This window comes from Vanessa tameamea, chromosome 9, assembly GCF_037043105.1.
Source record: "Vanessa tameamea isolate UH-Manoa-2023 chromosome 9, ilVanTame1 primary haplotype, whole genome shotgun sequence".
NCBI lineage: Eukaryota > Metazoa > Arthropoda > Insecta > Lepidoptera > Nymphalidae > Vanessa > Vanessa tameamea.
In genome coordinates, this window is record NC_087317.1 from 9,407,917 (window position 1) to 9,432,491 (window position 24,575).

The 24,575-nt window shown below is 31.1% G+C and overlaps 1 protein-coding gene across 2 annotated transcripts; it reads right to left on the minus strand.

Moving 5' to 3' along the window:
* Positions 1-136: 136 nt before the first annotated feature.
* Positions 137-22,932, minus strand: LOC113394990 (UNC93-like protein MFSD11). 2 transcript variants are annotated; one of them, XM_026632495.2, is made up of 9 exons: positions 22,672-22,932; positions 22,500-22,594; positions 15,567-15,736; positions 7,580-7,756; positions 6,067-6,238; positions 3,742-3,853; positions 3,031-3,156; positions 1,898-2,202; positions 137-1,521 (listed from the first exon to the last, which is right to left on the minus strand). In XM_026632495.2, exons 2-9 carry the CDS (start codon positions 22,584-22,586, stop codon positions 1,303-1,305), a joined length of 1,368 nt encoding a protein of 455 aa, XP_026488280.2. In that variant the 5' UTR covers positions 22,587-22,594; positions 22,672-22,932; the 3' UTR covers positions 137-1,302. The 2 variants fall into 2 exon arrangements, with proteins under 2 accessions (XP_026488280.2, XP_026488281.2); XM_026632496.2 differs by having other exon boundaries at positions 6,073-6,238; positions 22,500-22,931.
* Positions 22,933-24,575: the final 1,643 nt, after the last annotated feature.

Genomic DNA, 24,575 nt, shown 5'->3' on the forward strand with positions numbered 1-24,575 from the left:
AAAATAAATTCATCTGTGCTAAAACGACATAAGCTTAACATTACATACTAATACCATCAATATTAAATAAAAAGGCATGTTTTGTAACTAGCAACATCTGTTCATTGTTTCTATTTTGATTACCAAAAGTGTGGGTTATTGATATTGGCCCTTTTAGCACCGGGCCACAGATAGTATATATTATAATTAACCAATGAATATCATTTTTACATCAATATTGTGGCCTGCACCTGTATTCAGTCAATTATCTATAATACTAACAAATTCGAATGTTTAACTACGATAAACCTTTTCAATATCAGTCTGAGGCTTCTACTCTGCCTTATTTATGAAATTCTATTGATACTTTTTGTATACATATAAACAACTTCGTAATTGCTCACTTTTTTATTGACGTTATTTCAAAACTATTAGTGGTTTTTGAGATCTTTGATAATATTATTAATAAAACAATACTCAAAAAACAAATGCTGTATGAAATCTATTGTTTTCTGATATTTAAATGAAATAGTACAATGTTTAGTAGGATATCAAATAAAATTTTATAGATGTAATATTGTTTGTATAAATCGTCTTTCTAAGGCGATGAAAGATATGAGAAGTTAAAATGAAAAAAGATATGTACTGAACATTTAAACAGTTTTTACGTTTCGTAGTATCTAACCAGGACGCGCACGGATCGCTAAATATAGGTCTAACATAATGTTAATATTCAAGATTTTAATACCTTAGAAGTTTTATTTCTTATTTATAAGAAATAAATAAAATTAATAATTGGCTAATATTTAAGATAGAGTTATAGTTAGTGTTCTTGTCATTCTGTTAGTGTTAATAGTGTTACTTGAGCATCTTCAAGTAACTTATTTATTAAATTTAATTTAATGAATAAAATTTTTATTCGAACCTTTTCCAGCTTCCACTGCGATTAAGGGAACAAAATCATCTTTTTCGTTTCTCAAAATGGAAGAATAATTATTACCATTAACAAATGTATAAAATGAAAGCCATTAAAAATGTAAAGTTGAGTAATCATCGGTTCAGTACTCGAGGCATGTGATACAAGGTCTGTCATAAGTACCTACTTTAAAAGATGAGCCCGCTTGTGGTAGCTAGGACACAGTATGGTAACGTTGATTGAAATGATTAAGAACTAATTCATAGTACAGCGAAAAAATAAAGCTCCTATAAAAAAATAACGTTTTAAGAATATGGAATGTCGACACGGCTACGACAACAACAACCATCATTCGTCACACAAGTGAAGTCAGCACATCGCAGCGGCGAGGCAGCAGGGGGGGGGGCTCAGTCGTAGTGCAGCGTGTTGTCGGCGAGCGAGTGCGTGGCGGGCGCCAGCTTGTCGTCGGCGGGCTCGAGCGCGGCGGCGCGTGCGCGGGCCCGCGAGCGCCACTCCACGCGGCAGAAGGCGGCCGTGCCCGCCGACGCCAGCACGGCCAGCACGCCCAGCTGCACCGACAGCGGCGCGCGCGACGAGTAGAAGAAGCACGACGCGGCCGCCAGCGACTGTTCCGATTGTGTTTGTTAGTTTTTCTTTTTTTTTTAAAAGAATAATCGCAATGCCCCTGTATAAGGAATTACTAGTATTCCTATTTACCCCTCCAATAAAGCTTAAAGCTTGCGTCAGGAGTATGGACGGTAGCAGAAGGGATCAGGATCGATCCTTTACAGCGACTTTACATCGTTAGGCGGCTATTAAAACATTGCGCTTTTGATCCACATTATGATAATATATATTTATATAAATAAGCATGGTATGTAACGTTAATGTTTTACACGTCTCATAATTGACAGACAATTTCACACCGAAACGCTAGGATGCGTTCAAACCATATTATAGAAAAATATATTTCTTTTATAAAATAAAAGTAAGTAGACTGACCTGAGTGAACTTGAACAGAGCGAAGGCGGATGTGCTATTGTCCGCGTACTTTCCGCCCAGCATCGAGTAAATCTGGGTGTTGTAACAGGCGTCCCCGAATCCTAGGAGGAAACTGCAGAACATAGCCAAGTAGGGCGAGGGCGTGATGTAGGAAGTGTCCATGGTGTCGCCGAAGGGCGCTGCGTTTGGCAGATTGATGAAGATCAGGAAGAAGCTGGTCATATGGATGAGGTAGCCCATGATCACCACAGGATCCCGACCCCATCTCGTTGTTTTGTTACCGAGGATACCGAAAATGGCTCCACCTAGAATTAAAAGGCTTTATAAACTTGTGTTGTTTAAAAATGTATTATGAAGGGAATATGTTTTATTAATAATATAATAAGTTAGTTTATCAAAAAAAATACTAATAAAATTGCTTCTAATAACTGGAGAAGAACATTTAAAAAGTGATCGAGTCATTGCCGACCTTGAACTCACCCTAACGTTTTTTACCGTAAAAGATAAATGAACTCAACAGAAGTACATGAATAACATAAAAAATTAATCAAATAAACTTCAGCGAGTACTTTTGAACCGTCAAGTATTGTCAGGTAAACATAGATTACACAAAAAATAGCACTTTAGAGAACAATGCGTTTTCTATCACGCTGATAACATTTAAAGTACCTCTCCGGTACGAAACACGAACTGAGGACAAATATCTTCTTGACGTAAATGATGACATCGAACTAACATTATTACAATGACAACACTTGAATTACTTTAAATATATCGGCAAGAGGTCAGGGCAATGGTTGCAGCGGTAGATGAAACTAGTAACAATGCACGCATCGGCAAAATGCATTTAATAATGTGGAAGCTATTTCCAGTTATTTTGATTTTTCAAACTATGTACCTATACTGCTAGACAGTACCAATTAACCACGTAAGAAAGGGGGTTCCGCATATTCAACCCATGTGTTTAGTATCATCAGTTTTCAATTGTTAGTTGCAAAATTATTCTAAATTTCCAGGCAACCTCATCTCTGGCTTTTTTATCTATTAACACGTCTCTCAACTAGAACATTTATCTAAAGTTTTGCAGGTCGTTATGGCATAATTAAGTTTAAGTCTGATTAGTGATTACTTACCAAGTACTTCTCCCATACCAATGAATACACCAGAGAGGCCTACAAGTTGTTTTGCATTTTCGCCCATTGCAAGAGTGAAACCGATACTGGGGCTGTACACGCCGCTGAAGAAGGATAACTCGACACCTGTAAACATTTAAAATATATTTACTAAATTCCAATTCACCTTTGATTTCGTCCTGAACTATTTTAATCTCGCCTGCAATTCTCAAAGGAGCCAACTATGCAGGTCCATATTATAGGGAACAAGTGTATGCGCAAACAGAGATGCAATCTCTAGTCCTGACTCTCATAATCCGATGGGATGGCAAATCCGTCACAACCGGTAAGAGTTCAGGCGTAGGACTTTACGTACTTTCCGAGCAGTGTACAAACTGTCAACTCCCAGGCTCCGGGCAGTTACTGAGAATTTTTTAAAAGATAAATAAAAAAATAAATTCTATTTGATCTTAGAAAGAGTAACAGTTATAAGGATGTCTATAGAATGCCTAATATTACGTGTCGTAGACAATTGTTGCCAAGTTCCTTAAACTAAGCCTAAATTATAATATCGATAATATAATGCGCTGACCCTTGATATGAATCAAGGACCAACTTAAAACCTAAGGGCCCTATTCCCTTTTATGTGTGTCTAAAAAGGCTACTCGCTATGCTCACCCGGGACAGCTAATATCAATAAATATAATATGAATTATGTTTAAAAATAATAACCTGTATAAACAAAAGCAGCGCTCAACAGTATCATATCACTGGTGCAGAACAACCTGAGCGCTCCTCTGAACGCTTCCATTGGACCTTCGGCCTCTGACACAGCCATCTCGCTCTATATAACAAAAAAAAAAGTCTATGTTCAGTATACAAATAACAGAGATTATATTATAATAATTTAATAACAACTAGATATTTTAAAGAGTAGAAATTCTGTTCTTTCAAACATACTTCTTAATAGTTCTTAATGCCACGGCACGTACCAGAAGTTTTAGTGAAAAAATTATATTTAAGGAATCATTTACATTTTAGCCATTTATTGGAAGTTCATAAAAAAATTCTTAAATAGGATATATTTACGAAGTAAAAATACAAATCGCAAGATCCACATCCTTTTTTAAACGATTGAATTTTTCGATTTAAACTTCGAATCTTAAGTAGGTCTTTTTGGGTTTCAGAAAAAAAAATGTCGTTTTGTACATATTCGCGTGAGAATTAAGTAGAACATTAGAAATTTTATTTGAAGAATGTGCTAGAGTCTAGGGCTATCGGAAAATAGCTATGATATTTTAACACTTATTATTTATTTATTCAATATCATGTTACATTACACCATTATGTAGTATGTCAAGAACTAAAGAACTATAAAATCAAATTAACGACCGCCCCAACCTCATGTTTCCAGTAAACACAAAAGCATCCAGATTCCCTTGACCGAACCATAAAAAGGCTTTATAATGAGCACCAATATATGTTTATAAGAGAGTAAAGTTCGTTTTTTATATCGTTTATATTCGTTTGACCCTTGGTTGAAATTTTAAATGATCCTCACTTGTACCAAGTAATTTAGTACAACAAAACTACGGCTCGGCATGTTCGTTAAGGATTCCCTTTTCTCGATCTTTTCGAAAACATATGTGATAAATATCGATAAACTACTTTATATTCATCTGTGTCAGGGTCAGGTTTATCTGCTTCGCAGAAAACGAGATCCGGTTGCGGATGACATTTATTTCTAATATAAAAAATTTACAATGGAAGGTCAAGATTTTGTTGATCATGCAAAAATCTATTCGATAAAAACCCTAATCAAAAATATTTCAATGAACTTACTATGTTTTACGTCATTATTGAAATTGAATGGGTTGCTTTATAAGAGATTAATTAAGTATATATTTAACAAATTAAATTAAATTCTTAGTTTAATGGCTTTTAGTTGTGGCAACAGGGCACAGATTATTTCGTCAATGTCACGTTGGATGGAAAAGACAGGAGATTAATGATCGCTACGGTCGAGAGAACGAAATCAATTAAATTTTGAAGATAGGCATAAAAGAAGTATATTTTACCTACCGTGTAATTCAATTGCGTTTTAACACTTCGCTAGCCTTGTTATTATCAATGCATATCAGAAAATGATTTTCTGAAATACTAACGTAACGTTCAATCATTTCTATATTAGGAATTAATCGCGGTACTTTCTTAATGACTGGATCTTATATAAAAAATCCTCTATCTCTAACTCTAGTCACTCTCTCTGCCTCTCTGTTGCTCTTTCACGGCCAAACCACTGAACAAAATTTGATCAAATTTAGCATGAAGTGAGTTTCAACCCTTTTTTATGACTAATATCAGACGACCAACACCTAACGCGATCGAAGCCATGGGCGGCCACTAGTTTTATATATGTTCATAATGTAACATTGTCGTTGAGGGTATAGTTACAAGCCCATTTAATTTCATAGGCCGGCCAAATCGTTGGAAATGAGCTGAACTTTCTTACCCAATTTTTCACTACAATACGTTAGTCATTTAAATACTATAAAACAATATTTTTAAACCATTTTTCATTTTAAAATATTAAGGGAGTAAAGTAATTTTTCAACAAAAAAATATCCATCCAACTTTGTAACTTGTACCATCTTTACGTACCAGTTCAGGAACGCAAGGTTTATCATTTCAATATTTACATAATAATAAGATATTATATTTATTATTGGCTTTATTTAGTAGTAGTTCATCAATCATATCGAGAAGGATTTTTCGAAGAAAATATAGATTCGACGGTGACAGCCTCATCTGTATTATTTCAAAAACAGGGAAAATTTGTTTGTCCGTTTGCAATATCCAAAAGTAATTAACGTATTCCAAACTAGTTTTCACTGCTAGAAAGCAACATTATTCCTGACTGTTTTAGCACACAAATTATGTTTATATATCATATTTTCTATAAAAACTGCACCCGTGCGAAGCCGAGGTGGAATGCTAGTATTTTATAAGGCAGTCCACATTACATGAAAAGCGAAAACGGTAATATTAAAAAGAGACCTTTACATCATCAATGGTTGGCGCTCGTCTGGTCGGCCTCAACAGCAGTATGAAGACGATCCCCACAGCGCACACCGCGGTCAGCGCGCCGAATACTACGTTACGAGTCTCCAGGTCTATATGCGTCTTGCCTTGGAACTTTATAAAGACGAACAGGTTGCCGAAGAATAAGCTGCAATAATATATATAAGTATGGATTTATTATAGAGCAAGGAAAGTCCTACAGATATGTGACATACATCAAACTGTTATATTTGTAAATTTTCGTCCGCTGTTAGTTAGTTTAGTTAGTATGTGCAAGTATACAACATTTCATGATAATTTAACAAATTAACTTTCGTATTTATATTATTTATTGAGATTCCAAGACATTACGAACGATAATTGAAATAATTCTCTTGTTGGCCTTAGTAACTTAAGAAGCCACTTATAACAAAAAAAAACTATAGTCTATTCCAACCCCAAGAGGACAAAGGCCAAATATTTCACATCGAATTAGCGTCATATCATTGGTCGAAAGTTTGAATAATATATGATATTAATTATGGATTTGCGAATAAAATTGCGTTTTGAACGTCGACGAAACTATCATCGGAACTTTGGAAGTAAAATTAAGGTAAAACATAAGTATTTATAAATAAAGATATATTATTCAAGAACCGTTAGTAGTGCACAATATAGCAGAGATATTAGAAAGGAAGTGGAAGACATAATACTAAACTTTGTTTATTCTCGATTGGAATATTTGAACATGAATATTATGTACATATCGATTGTATTTTATAGATATTATACTAATTAAAAATTATAACGTAAAGATCTTATTAAGTAGAATAATATATTCCCATGAGGTAAACACAAGCAATATTTCTATGAATTACAACAAGTGCATACGACTTAGTGAGTAATAAATATGTATGTTGCTACAACTTATAGTAAATGAAATATATTTGCTAAGAATTTCTTTGTCTCACAATTGTGGAAATTCCCTATTGACGAAATGCGCATAAAATGTTAAGATGTCCACAACAAAGGTAACAATAGATAGCGTAACTATTACTTCTATAGTCTGTGGTCCAAGAAAATTGACCAATTTTTTGTTTATTGAATTTAACTTTTTTTGTGTACAAATCTATGGTATTTATATTTTTTTTATTTGATTTATTTCTTTTATTTCTATAAATGATGTAAATTTTATTTTGTTATATTTAATATCTTTATTAATTATAGTATTTGTTTCTTTAATTTCTTCTTCTGTTATTTTTATAGAGAAAAGATATATAAGTTCTGAATTAAAACAAACAATAAAACAATTTAACGTTTTATATGTTTTTTTTTCTATGATTTTATTCATTATTTGTCCTAATGCAACTAGGACTCAATTAGGACTTCCTAAGTAATTTTCATTTTACATTGAAGACTAAAAAAACAATTTTCAATTATCTACCTAATACACATATTAACATACTCTATAACACCAATTGAATGTAAGTTTTATTTTAAGACTTTTTACCTGCATTGTAACATCGCCCAAAAGATACCAGAATTTCTGGAAATAGTCTCAGCATCGCTGTTAAGCGTTAGGTAGTTCCCTTGTCCCGTCCATATCGCGGCGGCTCCAGCGCCTATCAGCACGCTCGCCACGTACAGGAACCAAGTGCGAGGGAACAGGAATGTTACTATGAAGAATCTGAAATTAAAACGTAAATGAACACATTTGACTAACAAACATAAAAATTTACATGCACTATACAAGTTACGAGATGTTAGATTCCGTTCGTTTGGTGTATTTTAGTTAGCAAACACTAGCTAGCTAACACTAGCTATTTTTCAGGAAATAAGATTCCAAATGTTTCGTTGATAACACTAAAACTCGTAAATTACTATCAACCAAAAAAACCTTCCAAATAAATGCCTATCATTGTACATATAAAGGCACAACAGTTATGTTACTTTAATAATAATGAAGTCATATTATTAATGAAAATAAATCTATTAATTATACAAAACAAACGAGTGTTTTTATTATAAAGGTAGGCGTACGTGTCAATCCATAGCGGTCACCACCGCCCATCGACATTGTACACAAAAAAATTGTTGAAAATAAAAAGTAATCCCGCTGTATTTTTTGTTCTAGACCTATTAAACTATTCTGTAGAGCTTTGAAACTGATAAATAAGTCGTGAAATTTGACAGTAACAGTGTGCCGTATCACCGTAAATCGGTTACCATTTCACAAGTGATATACGCAGTGAGTTCTAACAGAATAACACTGCTGTGCTATTTATTTCGGAACACGTGGTAGATTTTTAAAATTAATTAACTACTGTAATACTTCTATAATGAATAAATATTTTCACTTTAACTTCGGAATATTTGATGTTGCCTTGCGGCATGTAAATTGTTTACAAAAATAACCTTTTTAAGCGCGAAAAAGTTTAACAGACCGTAAAGTAGAAAATAAATTGTAAATGTTTTTTTCTCACATATGTATGTACCTACGATATAATATTAATTATGATTGTAAGTCACATGTACTTTTTATTTAAGTTATGTTATCAACTGACTTAAACTTGACCCGACAATGCAGCTAGATAGTTATTTATAAAAATAAAATAATTATGTTATTTGAAATAGCAAAAATAGTGTTTTTTATTTACTGATCTTTTGACAATGTTATTTTTTAATCATGTCATTCGTTCATTCATTCAAAACTGACAATAATTATTTTTGTAAGTAAATAAATACGATTATATTCCGATTTTAAACCGATTGGCTTTTTTTACCTTTTAATATATTTTTAAGTGTGGATTCGAGTGTAATTACCGGTACAAGAGACAGAACGTCTTAGATACCATATAAATAGCGACCTGAATAAGAAATGGTTTATCCTTTTTAACGCTTCAGTGTCTATGGATGAAGGTTGGTTTACATTGTGATAAAATTATTACTTAGAGCAAGTAATAGATTTGAATATTTCCTTATATTTCTATAAGGAAATATTTCACAACTGAAATAATAAATCATAAAAATTGTTACACGCAATTGTTATAATTCCATACAAGGTTAAATGGACTTTTCATAATAGTTTCCTTCAAACATAAATAGACAAGTAAATTAATATACATTTATTAACTGAATGATAAATCGTAATTAATCTTACTAATATTATAAAGTCAGTCAATCAATCACGCCAGACGAAATTATCCATAGAGATAGATTATAATCAGGAAAAGCACATACTCTATTCCAACCATAAGAGGAGAAAAGCCAAATAAACAACATTTGACGCAATATCATTGGTTGAGAGCGTGATTAATCTATGATATTCACTATGGATTTACAAAAAAATTGCGTTTTGAACGTCGACGAAATTTAACGGATTTTTGGAAGTAAAATTAAAGTGTAAATTAGTAATTAAGTGTATTAGTTTATGATTAATATATCTTTATTTGTAATACAAATTATAAATAAAGATATATTAATCATAAACTCTTAGTAGTGCACAGCATAGCTGAGTTATTAGCAAATCGCATGAAATGCGTTAATCTAAAGTTTGTTTATCATTATTCCTACTACCATAAGAATAGGCAATAAGTTACTTTTTATTTCGCGTATAAGGGGCTGGGGGGGCTTTCCCTGCACTCACACGCAGACGGAGCCACGGGCGAAAACAAATCTTTCATATAAGTCATGAACGACCAAGATATAATTTAATCATGGCATTACCTAAAAAAAACCAAACATGTTTTAAAAATAGCTTACAAATTACAATCCGCATTATCAGCTAGTGGTTTTTTAAAATTATATGTTTTAATCGTTGGAATGTTACACAACATATTCTATTTCCTCTAACAAAACGTTAAGCAGATAACGAAAGGATTGAAATATACATTATTTAAATCGTCCACTGCTCATTCAACCGAACAATGATCTAATAACAGTGTATCATACATATATACATACATATCATAGGTGGATGATGATGGAAGTCATTATTTATCTTCATCTGGAATGGAAGGATGACATGAACCTGTTCTATATTATTGAGTGAAATTGACGGGCAACATTGTCTTTTCTTGAAAACCTTAAGTTCAAAATGTATTTGTTTTGTTTAGCAAAGAAAAATCCCCAGACTTTAGAAACGCGTATGGTGCACGTAGTCATAGCTCTCTATACGTAAATAAATAATTAATGATATTTAAAATTTAGATAACAAAGTACTTATATCAAGATAAATTAAATGTATAACCTATTTAAACCACAAGACAAGCCAAATTAACAACATTTCGATTTCACAGGATTCGTCGACAGCTGGAATAATCTATAATATTAATTATGGATTTCCAATAAATATTGCGTTTTGTGCGTCGACGAAGCTATAAAGGAATCTTTGGAAGTAAAATTAAAGTGCATGTAAATTGTTAAGTGGAATAGTGTTGTATTATAAATAAACATATTTATATTAACATTTTTTTTTACATTAACAGCCTGTAAATTTCCCACTGCTGGGCTAAAGCCTCCTCTCCCTTTGGGGAGAAGGTTTGAAGCATATTCCACCACGCTGCTCCAATGCGGGTTGGTGGAATACACATGTGGCAGAATTTCGTTGAACTTAGACACATGCAGGTTTCCTCACGATGTTTTCCTTCACCGCCGAGCACGAGATTAATTATAAACACAAATTAAGCACATGAAAATTCAGTGGTGCTTGTCTGGGTTTGAACCCGAAATCATCGGTTATGATGCACGCGTTCTAACCACTGGGCCATCTCGGGTCATAATATATTAATTATATTAAACATATATTAATCACGATCTGTTAGTAAAGTACAATATAACTGAGCTATTAGAAAATTGCATAGAATACGCAATTCTAAAGTTTACTGATCTTTATTCTTTCTTCAATTGAATAGTCTACATGTACGTACACATAAAACCTGTACGTTACGTATGAACGCACTTGTTGTTGATGAAATATTTCCTACTCTCTTACAAACTTGTTGCCAATCTATAAAAAAAATGTAAATTATTACGAATATAAATCGAAAACCAATTTTAATATTTAAAGAAATCAGAATCAATCAAAACTCATTATCTTGAATCCGCACTTGGCGGGTTCAATGTTTTCGTCTGAAAACTGTTTCCGTACTAGTAATTTTATAACCGAGGTCACATACAGATCGTACATATAGTAAAGGCGATCGTCGTGACGTAGACGAATAATAAAATGGGCGTGTCAAAACTCACTGGCCTTGGCTTGATCGTTTCGGTTCCAGTGAAGGTACTAACTAGACCGAATAACTACAATGTCCATGCATTCTATTTATTGCTTTGTAATTGACCTATTGCCGTAATTTATGTATAATTCTTTCTAAAAATATAAGGTCAGAAAACGAATTCCAAACGAACTTCTAATATATTTTGATCTTTTTGAACTGTAGTTATATTGTCACTTGAGTTTTATTGTACTTTGTCGTAGAGCTTTGGGCGAGGAAAGGTTCATATTTCTTACAGCGCCAATGCTCGTGAGCAGGGATGAACACTAACCAGGTGGTACATTAGCCGGTTAGCGTACTTAAAAATTAATAAATCACTATGATAATGGGCACCTAAAACACCTCTACAACCAGATAGGTATTTCATTATTAAGAAACTTGTACTTATTTAAAGACAATATTTTCTTTATCATTACAGTGATAAAATAAGTATTAAAAAAATTTAATAAAATAACAAAGTTACGTCATTAAAAACATTTAATTTATCTAAATAGCTTTCAAATATGTATATAGTTAAAAGCAAGATATAGCTATTATTTTAACTAAAATGATTAACGATCATTATCTTCCACGTGTTAATTTTCATATATAGGCTTGATAATATAGGTTAATTCTAAAAGTTAGCCTAGGAAATCAATTCTAGGTACTGAACCTGATGCGCTTGAAGTGGGAGCGAGAGGTATACCAGCAAACTCCTCTATAACTAAGTCTAGACTAAAAGTCCTTAGCCTGTCGAGAACTGCAGTAAGTTCTATTTTAGAACGAATATCTAAAGGTGCTCTAACAGACCTACCAAACCTTCCTACCAAATTTGCCAAGGCGGGAAAGGCAATATGAACAGTGAAGGGGAGCGTTGATGCTCATTGCAAAGGGCACCCGGCTCGCAAGCCCTGGAAACTGCTCGGAGTTGCTCCCTGTGCACCTGACTCGGCACCCGCGGAATTAACGGAATGCTAAGAAGTTAGTGTCTTTGTTTCAGATGAACAGAGTTCAATGTTTAGAATAATTAGCAGTTGAAGACGCTGTTTATTTTGAAACTTTGAGTTTTGTTGTAGTTGTAGTTGCTCATATTCATAGTACAGTTTCACGGATCCCCATGACAATTAGTATAAGTACACATACAGGTTTTGCTTTTCGCTTCATAGAAAAATAATCAAAATAATATCGTGCATTGTATTAATCGACGAACATGATATTTGTAGATTTTTATTCTATTTATTTCTTTTTAGCCTCTATTTTGTCACAATAATCTTTTCGATTAAGCTGGGTGGATGGTGCCTAATTATGTATACTTCAATACGCACATATATCGTGTAGCGCTTTATTTCACGTTAAATAAATATATATGGACAGAACAATAAGGAGTACAGCAGGAAAAACTAAACAAAATATATCAGAAAGTAACGTAGGTCGTTTAACATTAGTAGGTTCAAAAAAACGACATTCTATGTTTAAAATGCAAGCGGCGACGTTAGAATAACGGATCCCGTATCGCCCGTGCCGTGTGCTGACTGAACAATCTATTTGGATTTGTTTTTTTTTGTACCATGACATAAACATGCCTAGGCTCTGGTAAGAAACGGTAATATTTTTTTTACCATGATGAAATCACGCATTCGGATTTTTTTTCATTTTGAATTTGAACTCATGATGTAATCTACAAGTACACATTTGATGTTTATTGCCTTATTTTAACGGTTTATTGAGCTTCAAGTCAGCCACGTCCCCTTTATGTACCATGGGCATGGTCAAGTCATGGCGAATGACTGAACCGAGAATGGTACCCTAGAGGTCTTTACTGTTACCTCTTTGATTAAAAGAGCGTAGCATGAGAACGACCCTTCACGCATGCGGAGAGCTTAGTCTCCTGCTGGTGAGACTGTCATAATCTGTCAGGAGATAGTACCAGAAGGTATACGGTACAACAATGCTGCATCTGCTCGTCTATAACGTTTCCTTATCTTGGCCGTCCAAACAAGCACTCGCCTCGCTACGACATTGTAACCTACCGTTTTAATATGTAATTCACTGGAGTAACAAATTACATACATACCTAATATGTATTTAAAAAAATATATATCGCCTACTTGGAAAGCTAAAATCTTTGTTATGTATACGAGTATACACCTACGATTTTATCTCTAATTAATTAGGGGTGATTAATTAAATAAAAAATCAGTGTTTTTCTAAACATCCGGGAAAATAATATTTTGAGGAAGACCGTATCTAAATATAACATTTTATTAAGTTTCAAATTTCAACAATAAAAAGAAATTGATATGCTTATATCACATGTCATAACATTAGACATTTCATTTCATTAGCATTTTGCACTCTTCTAAGATTGTATAATGTTAAGATTTAGATAAAAAATTATAACAAATTTTACGCAACGTTCTCAGGAGAAATCACTTTTAGCTACGCGGCACCATAACAAATGGCTCTAACAAACTCACACATAGATACTAAACGCTTCTCGACATTGTTTACACAAAATTGATCTATATAAACTACAAGTTAAAGTTGAGATTAGATTACATATCAAGATAGCAAGATAGAATTATTACATGATAAATTATACGAATCTACCTATGCGATGTTATGGATGTATAAAAACAGATAGACTTGCAATAAATTCAAATATTAGATGTTTATTATTCGACAACCTCCGACTGAACTCTTTGTTTATTAAGATCTTCAAAAAAACACGTTACATTAAAAAAAAGGTATCGATTGAATTTATTAATAACCTTCATGGGATCTTTAACCTTGTCAAGAAAATAATAAACATATAAGGTAAATAATAAAAGAAATACAATTATCTACTTTTTGTTTGACTTAATTACTACTGTCTCGCAATAAAGGAAGAACTTCATAGCGTTTATAAATAATCCAAGATCGTTATCGATAAACCTACGCCTGCAATAGAAGTAAGATTGTTACACAACGTAGCTGTTATTGGAGCGTAGGTACTCGACCAATTGCCAAGCTATCGTTATCCGACTTACTAACAGATAAATACTATTTACTAAGAATAATATCACGCAATTTATAATATACATATAAACAAACTAAAATCTAATCGTCTTACTGCTCTCACTGCTAAGTTGCTCTACTGATATGTAGAAAGATTTGATGCTTAGCCTGTATAGCAAAAACTAAATTCACCGCAAAACACGATCGTAAATGTAAGATAGTAATAAATGACATTGACTTTAATAATTATAAAATGAAAACGAGACACGCGTCACAATAGCGCATCGCAGGAAGTCGGTGTTGAACATTTCATGAGTGAAATCCAAAGTGAACTCTTACAGAATTACTGCTGATTAAGTACCTACTAAAGTTAATTTCCAACAAATTCAATTTCCATGTAAAATTATTCCAGAAAGTTCTACAGTTAAAATTAAATCTCATCCGCACTGTTTACTTTAAAATTAAGTTATCACTTTGCCATGACTGACATGAATATCAATAAAGTTTTGGTCAATGTTCTAAGACCAGATTACGAAGGTCAACTGGCTGATTCTCACAACATATGCCAGCAAAATGCCAATCGAGTTCATAAACTTCATGTTCGACTCTTCTAGTGAATGTTAGTAGGTATGCAATTAAGTATCTGGGCGACTAGAGTACACCAATAACAACAAAGAATTTGTGAGCTGTATCAACGCAGAAAGGATATATTAGCAAATTAAAAAAAAAAAAACAAAACATAAGTAACTTGTACCAATCAATATCTACACCTTTAAGATACCTATTGGAATAATCGTTTTATCGTAGAAAATATTTAATGAAAAATATAATTTACAACAACATTTATTAAGGAATTTTAACTAACAACGCTTTGACAATTATTTATGGCGGCAATTCACTGGTCTGAACTTTGACATAGTAATTGTCCAAATAAAGCGATATATAGAGAGGCTATTTGATTATATTCCCTATTCATAAGTTATGGGTATTTAATTACACATGATAACATGTATGGTATCCGTCTGTCCGTTACTCAGTAACATTGCATTGTATGAGTAAGTAAATATTTTGAGTTGAATGCGGGTTCAGTCCATATCTGGACAGCGTATTTGTAATATTCAAGAAGTATGGTGCCATTTTTATATTTAAGGCGGAAATATTAATTATATAACCAATTGCAATTAAATAAATAATTTAATACTTAATTACGTTAAAGTCTGAAACAATATAGGGAAGCATACGTACAAATAAGTAAGTGCCCCGATAAGCATGGCGCCTCGTGGTCCCGTGATGCTTATGATGGAGGGAGCCATCCAATTGCAAATAGCCAGTGTTGCATAGATGATGGCGAGCGAAGTGTATCCGTCGCCAGTGAAGGCTGGATCATCCTGTGTTATACTGTCCAATATGGTTTTCTGGGAACAAACAGATTGAATTAATGATATTTCGTACTTTATAAAGTATTAAAGGCATTTTAAGAAACCTTCCAAATAATCAACAATTACACACAACATTGTTTACTAAGATTTCTAATTTATAATGTCATAAAGAAAGTCGTAGTAGTGTAGTTAATCATCGAATCCTGGTATAATGTAATCCGAGTTGACCCAGTCTTATTAACCTAAGATTACATATATTTATTTCTTAGAGAATTTTAGATCAAGCCTTCCTGAGTTCGACAGGGAAGAAATCTTTAGGAAACTACTTGTGTCAGACATAATTCTACCATATGTGTATCAGATAAACAATCCTGGAGCAGCGTAGTGGAATAAGTTCCAAACCCTCTCAAAAAGAGGACTTTGTCCAGCATCAGTTTTTTTTGCGAACTATTTTTCACAAAGTAATCTACGACTTAACTAACATATTATTTGGCCCTGTAATATTGCGATGTCAAAAGTCTTCCTTCGAAGGAATTCGTTATCGTACATCAAAACAACATTAGATAAGATAAACTATACGTTCATTCAAGTACTGTAGATTTGTAAATATACAACATTGTTCCCATATAAAAACAATACATTTTCTTCAAACCAATGACACTGGATCACTAATAATAAAATGATCACCTCTCTCAAGAGGTGATCACTTTATTTATTTGCGTAAATGATCATGCAAAGATTACGTACAATTAGCATTAGATAATAGCGAGTTACTTATTTGAATCCAGAACAAGGTGCTCGAGTAAACAAGGACATTATTTATATTTAAATACCTACACAAAATTGAGTTACACTATCGATAAAGTTGCAACATCTTAAGGATACCCATACCAGAATTGGATAAACCCAAAAACGTAATAAAAACATGAATATCGCAATTTAAGACAATCCAAGGTTATATCACCTATGCAGGTGCGATAAAAATTATGTAACGAAACATTTTTTATTTCGAAATTTACAATTTAGTGTTGTCAATCCGAAGGATTATCCAAAAATGGAATTAGGGGTTATTATTGTACGAATATGGGTATAGCATTTTAGGAAAATATAACAATTTACAAGTTTGTATAACAATTTTTGTATATCTAGCGTGTTAAAAGTAGATTATTTGTTCTTTAAATGATTTGTACTGCCTACAGCCGTTCCAGAGATTAGCCAGAACAAACAGACAAACAGACAGACAAAATTTGTAAACGATGTTATTTTGGTATATGTACCGTGTGTGTACATACATATGCATTTAGTAAAAAGCGGTTATTTAAATATTACAAACAGACACTCAAATTTTATTATATGTATAGAAGATAATTGGCTCATAAAAAAACATTGATTGTTTTCAACGCTACTTCATTTACTTTATAATATATAGTATATGCATGATAGTTAAAGTCTAAACTCTAAGGTATCACATTAGAGTACGTACCCTACTATAGTCTAGAAAAAAATTTAAATATTATTACACTTTAATTCTTATTGCATAAATCGTTGTTACGTCTACTTGCCGCATAATATTCCCTCTCACAAAGTTCACGTGGAAAGAGAATGCTAGCAGCAGCATTAGAGTTAAATATATTATAAGAAAACCCATAAATTATCAATTAATAATATATTAAATGTAATGTATGTTGTCTATGATCTATCTATAGACAATACATGATTTTAAATGCCAGAACTGCAATAAATATAATAAATACTAGAACAATATATATATATATATATATTTTAAAATGTTTTTGAATATTTAATAGAAGAAAATAAATTCATTACAATAAAATGGATAGATAAATTGAGCTATTAAGTTCAATTTAAAAATCGATTAATTACTTAAAGTATTTCGACAAATTTAGAACAATTAAATGCAGATTTAAATTAAGTACAAGAGACATTGAAAGCAAAAACTATTATAAGTCAATTTTATCAATTTCTAATGTCACAAGTCAAAAGTATTGGCAAATTTATGATATTATCAAAGAATATCTTATTTGACTGATAATAATGTCAACATTACACGACATGTTATTGAAAATATACCCTTGAAATTTCGTATCTCACCAATAAATCGGTCTGACCTAAATTGTGTGATCCTTGAGTTTATCGACTATAGACGAGCAAAGATAATATCAACAATTGTGGATAATGGCAATATTTTGAAATTAATTACATTGAACGTTAACCCATAGCATACATATAAATTTATAATGCCACAAGAAGTACCAACTGAATCAAATAAGAGAATACGAATTAAATATAAATATTAATTATCTATACAGTAAGCTAACGCCTAAGTTTAAAATGAAATAAACGACATTATACTCGAGTGTAATTACGTATGCTTGATGAATGCTCTAATTATTAATAATTAATAATTTTACGCGTTCTATCGTTCCAATTAGAGTATTTTCTCTATTAGTACGAAACTAACACTTTATATTTTCTTAGATAATTTGTTGATTAACTATAGCGTTCATTTATATTTTTTATTGATCCACAACTCATTAAAAATATATGTTTATCATTCAAACTTTTTAGTAATGATAATTAAAATAAAACTACTACATTTAAATACAGTACATAATAAAATAATGGATTAGTCACAATTAATTATGTTTTATTCAAAAAAAATATTTTATTTCTTTTTAAAATATCAGATATATATCTCACTCATCTCTGACTAAAATAAACTACCTACGTTAACATTGGCAAAAAAACTGACATAAAAGTTACGCCATTAAAAAAGTGTTACACAAGCGACCATCGCGATTTCGGACAATGATCTCAAATTCTCAATTCGCATTACATAATTGAAATAAAACCTGGTCATGTCAATAACTTGTTAGTACGGCCGAGGAAGATATTATTGCAATAATAAATTATGCTTTCTCGACCTACATAAAATAAGAAACAATTGCGATCGATTTGCTGTAAACAGGATATCTTATAGGGTCAAATAATTAAGCTGAACAAAAATATACACGAGTTGTATGGTTCTATAGCAAATGTTATCTGTGGTAAGTTTGACCTAATCGTTTGTTTTTTTACCTAACCACTTTGAAATAAACTTTTATACTTTCTAAAATATATAGTATTGAATTTAATTTAGTGGTAAATACTTACAAAAGCGTTAACTTTAGTATGATATAAATAAATACATTTTAATTGATATATATTTTATACTTATAGATAAATAAGTTACGCAATCGAGGTTACCGAACGATATGAATTTCCTGGCCATAAATCACGCGACTATTGAAGACCGCTTTGTTTTAGTTTAGAAACTCTCCTATAATATAATAGTTACTTATTAGAAAAAACTATAACATATTTATATAACTAATATTATTAGCCATTATATATAAAGAGGTAAAATTTTGGTTATTTTTGTGGGTAATCTCCCGAACTAATTACCGAATACAAAATTGAGGGCTTTAGGGATTTAATTATATATAATGTTTATTATTTTATGTTTTTATTAATAAATTGCATCCGTGCGACCAAGAAGGTCGAGTTACTAGTAAAAGTTTGTATAAAGGTTGTTAATTAATTTCCGTTGTATAGATAAAGTATAAAATCGGGCCTAAAATTATTAATTGGAAGTACCAACTGTATCTAAAACAATTTAGAATATGTACTTTGTTGATACCAAAAACGCAATTTTGAAAGAGACGAAATTGTCCAACAATTTATATGCTCGGTGATAACTCAGCATCTAGTTAGCTCTTTATAATCAAAAATATAATCATTCTTTTTTTAAAGTTATTTCCTGATATTTCTTATGTATAGCTAAATACATTTTACACGTTATTCGATTTCGAATTCGATTTATTCGAATGAATAAACGGTATTTATACCGATAACAAACTTGCTAAATTAGCACCTAAGCCAATATTTTTAAGGAATTTCTTTAAGAAACGATACACAAACATTATATTAAGTATATGAGATATTATGGCTTTCTTTCTTTTGATAGTTTTTTCTTTCTTTGAATATGTAAGATTTACTTATCAACGAGTATCTTTTCAAATTTGCACAAACGTTTCATCAAAATGTACTTAATTAAAGATAACTTTTAGTAGCAATTTAGTACCGTCATTTTACAAGATTAAATTAAAATATGTAAAGCAAAAACCTGTTCGGAATGTATATTCTAATAAGAAGAACCGTCATGTATCAAGCGACCGAACCGACAAATATAACCAATATACAATATCACTTATACCTCGTATAATAATATACATATATGTATATGTAGCAACAACACTCGCCCGAAAAACTTTCATTTTTAAAATTAAAAATGTTTTACATACTACATGATACGTACCTAAGAATATAACTAAAATATTATACTAATCGTTCAGTATCAGTATCAGATGCCGCGGTTTCTGATCTAATCTTAGAGGTATCTGAGACTTCAATTAAAGTAGGTAGCAGTTTGAAAAATGATGTTGTGTAGGAATAAAATATGATTTTTAAAATAGTAATCCATTCCTTAACGATTAATTTTATATTAGTTCAAAGATAAAGTAAACACTACGTACATTGTTTTATTGATACATAAGATTAAACTATTTAGTGTAAACCAATTATGTGAAAAATAAAACATTGTTTACATCGTAATAATTCGTTTTTTTTTTTTTTTTATATTTAAAAATCAATAAACAAAACAATACGCTCAACATAACATGGAATTAGAAAATTTACCTATACACACCAATGTGGAACCTATTTTTAATTCCAAATTCCAATAATAATAGATAAAAGTTCTATAAGACTTATTCAATGGGAAAAGAACGTAAACATAGAATTATCTGAGTGCGAAGCAATACATATAAAAGTAGCTTTATTATTTCGTTTGGATACATAAGATTTATGTCGAAACAAAAGGAATGTAACCCTAATAGAAACCTATTTGTTATTTCTTTCGTATACTCTATATCAAATTATTGTCGGTAGATTTTTAGTAAGGATTTTCTGAAACTGAACAGATTTCTAGAATGCAAAATGAAAAACTATTAACAATATATACAAATTTTGCTGATAGTTGTCGATGAGGTTCTCAGGTTTCGTATTTTAGATGTTTTTAAAATTGATTAAATAAATTCAAATGAAACACTGTAAGTTGTCAGTAAATCAAAAAAATATAACAGTTTATATAAATCGTACATGGTATAAAGGGAATATAATTGGAAGCTTGCTAAAGCAAACTTAACTGATACTGGGCTTTGTGCAGGGCTAATAGGGTACCACATACTCATGAGTTATTCTACCTAATAAACTACATTGCTATTTCGTATGTAATATAATTCGATTTGCGATTAAGCCAGTGGCAAAGGGAACATAACATCCTACCCATAACATCTCGTGGTAGCCAATAAATATTTTATTACTCAATCACAAGGACGTGCATGCGTCTGCGTACGCGCGTAAATGTCAACTCGTTATGGAATGTTCACCTTTTTGAATGGAATCTATCACTATTTGTCTTACCTACTACAATTAAATTATGAGAGGATAAATATTGTACCTAAAATATGTTGTATATAAACAACTGCCATATTTATTAATGTTTAATTTTTATAATCTTGTCCAAGACATATACATTATGGAGAAATAAGGTGTGGTACTCAAAACATGATTATACTTACTTATACATAGATTGATAATCCTTCTAGTAGAATTAACATTATTTTAAGCCAATGGTAACTTTACATACAATGTCACCCGGTGAATGAATAACTTGTAGTAAAAGCTTAATAATTTCTAACAGTAATTTCATTTGAGATGGTGACGATTTACCATCGGCTGGCCCATTTGGCAGTCTACCTACCTATTTTAAATCATAATAATAATAAGACAGTTATATATGTATTTCTATGTAATCTAATGTATTTCTATCTAATGTCAATAATATAATATATTCTAAAGGTTTAAAAAATACCAAAAACTAAGACTTATATCAATATACTCATTTCATTCAGCCTTTTACCTTTATCCCAGTTATGTGGAAGATAAGTGCAGTAACTGCGTGGATCGAATTATAATAATAATGTTGATGTAAACATTACTTAAATTTTCCTGCTGCTGTAACTATCAATGAGTTTTATATATAGAGGTTAGGGGTTGCTTGTCTGTAATGCCAAAACTGTCTTTTAAAACTGGGCTGTGTGCTGATATGCTAAATAGAAATCCAATATGATTCATCTGAGTACAATCATAATAGTTTAGAAAATAATAACTAAAAAATAGATTTTTTTAAAAAAATATGTATATGTAATGGATCCAATTCTAGTCCTGTTCGGTACATATTAGAATAACATTTACAAAAATAAATTTCGAGTGCCTGAACACCAATACAAAACGAATTTTAATTTTATGTTTATTTGAACCCATTTTATTATTCCTTAGGATATTTATAATTCTTAATTTTGTTGGTGAAATAGCAATGACTAAATTGTTTCATTAGCTTCAATCTCCATCAACTAGTTGTGAAGGTTGAGTGTGAAAGTAATATGTTTTCAATGCTACAGTGCAATTGTTTTCATATATTGTGTACAATAAAGACAAACACACATGACACAAACAAACACAAAATATAAAAATGAAAATTCACTTTTTAAAGAGCATGTTTTGCTTATAAGTTATAAAACAACTTTTTTTTTATTGCCTCAAAATACAAAATGTTAGAGCAAAATACTTTCAATAAAATAATAGCGATTTCACATTTCCCTGAGAATACACTTACCTCAATATTTCCCATAGTTTGGAAAGCAGTAAACACGAACATAAATCCGAAACCAAGCAGAATAACGTTTAAAAATTTACGCTCCATGATTATTTCTTAAATAGAAAAATAGCAAAAATTAAACTAATATACAATTTTTAAGCAATCAGTTATTTTTGATTCAAATGCACACCTAGTACTAAAATGTTATTAATATACGGCTTAATAAACGATCGCACTCTATCAGTTAGAGTTTGCTTTTGTAGTGTTAATGTTAATAACAAATTCTACAACCATTCTCCAAATTCAAACTCCCTCCAGTCTTCACTGTTTGTCGCCGTGAAACTCTTTGTAACGCTTTAAATTAATTAATTTTAGTTCTTATGTCGTTACATATAATAACTATATTACAAAGACAAAGAAAATTAATAACGCAATTGTCTGACGTAAGTTAAAGAGTATGAAGTTAATAAATAAATATATCAATGTCAAATAAGATTATTATTGTCAACTGTCTGTCATTAATAGAAGAATTTTCTCATTGCAGTATAGCATAGCCAACCGTACGATTTTTGAGCTGATTCAATGTACGATCATGAATTTGACATAGGACGCATTATTTTTTTCAGTCTTGATAGGTAAATAGAAAAATAACATTACATTATTATCTCACCCTTACTTATCTTACATGCCTTAGTCTCACCGAACAGAAATGAAAATAACTTTTTAAAAAGAATAGACCAATACCCAATTGATTTTAAATTAATAAAAAATAACAGTCAACAATAAGATTTATTAATTTTAATGAGTAATAATTAATAACAAAAATCAACGAAAACGACTATTTTTATGACTCAAAATTTATGAAGAACTTCGAGTTCAGACCAAAAAGTAAATACAAGCCTGAGATGGACTATCGCACGGTTGTTTTTAAATTAGTATTAAGACTTTTCGGTAAACTGACTTTCAGGGTCAATTTCTACAAAAACTTGGTATTGAATTGTACTGTAAGCTATGGTAAATCAATAAACAAAAGTTGAATTAATTTGGCAAATTACCAACAAGATATTGGTTAAGGTTAAGAGGGCACCACTGATCCATAATTATCAATGTAAGAAATTTTAACTATCTCATTGCCGCTAATCTTAGGGACTGAGATGTTATATCCCTTATGCCTGTGGTTACACTGACTTACACATCCTTCCTTCTTAATATTGTAATATAATGTAATAATAATGACCTACCTAACCAGACGGACTTGCACAAAGCCATATTAAATAATACATTACCATATCCCCAAAAAATGTATGTACCCTGCCAATTTAAGAAAACTAAATTATTTAATATTACATCAAAGGTTTACACTGGATGAACAGATATTTTTTAAATCGATTATTGAAACAATGATATCATAAAATATAAATTTAAAAAGTAAAAAGAATATTTCTATGCTAAATTTTACTGCTGACATTTTATTACATTATTTTGTGTAAGAGTGTATGTTTATTTCTAATACTAATTTAGATTTAATTTAAAAAATAAAAACCCTCTCTTCAAAATTTTATTAATTTTACTTGTATGATTAAATGTTTTTAGACAAAGAATACAATTCACTGGCAGTTGGCACTCTCACCCATAGGTCTCGTTAGAGTGACCCATCACATCGGCTGTAAGCTTAAATAAGTTTTAATATGTTGTATTAAGTTGAATATTAATTATTTACGATATATAAACGTGATTAATTATTATTATTTAGTTACTTCCTTATCTTCATTCAAAAACGCAATAAGCTCAGCATTATAACAATAAAGAGCGTAATCTTGTTGAAATAACACGAGTTACTACTGAGTTTCTTGCCGGTTCTTCTCGGTAGAATCTACATTCCGAACCGATTGTGGTAGCTTCACTAAATAGAGGTTGTTAAATGACTCAAAAGTGATTGTAAAGCCTATTCGAGTAAAGTATATTTTGATTTGAGTTAATAAATTAATTTATAATGCATAATCAAATCATGTAATTAACATATTTATGTAAATTATTTATTAAATTTATATGTTTTTTTACAATTATTTTAAAAATATTTTCATAATAACTATG

Bases quoted from the DNA above. Each gene is read 5' to 3' on its own strand.
- LOC113394990 (XM_026632495.2), bottom strand. From the start codon at position 22,586: ATGGAGCGTAAATTTTTAAACGTTATTCTGCTTGGTTTCGGATTTATG. The intron at 15,737-22,499 runs GTAAGTGTATTC...GTTTGTTCCCAG, and splicing joins AAACTATGGGAAATATTGAG to AAAACCATATTGGACAGTAT. The intron at 3,157-3,741 runs GTTATTATTTTT...AAATGTTTACAG, and splicing joins CGCTGCTTTTGTTTATACAG to GTGTCGAGTTATCCTTCTTC.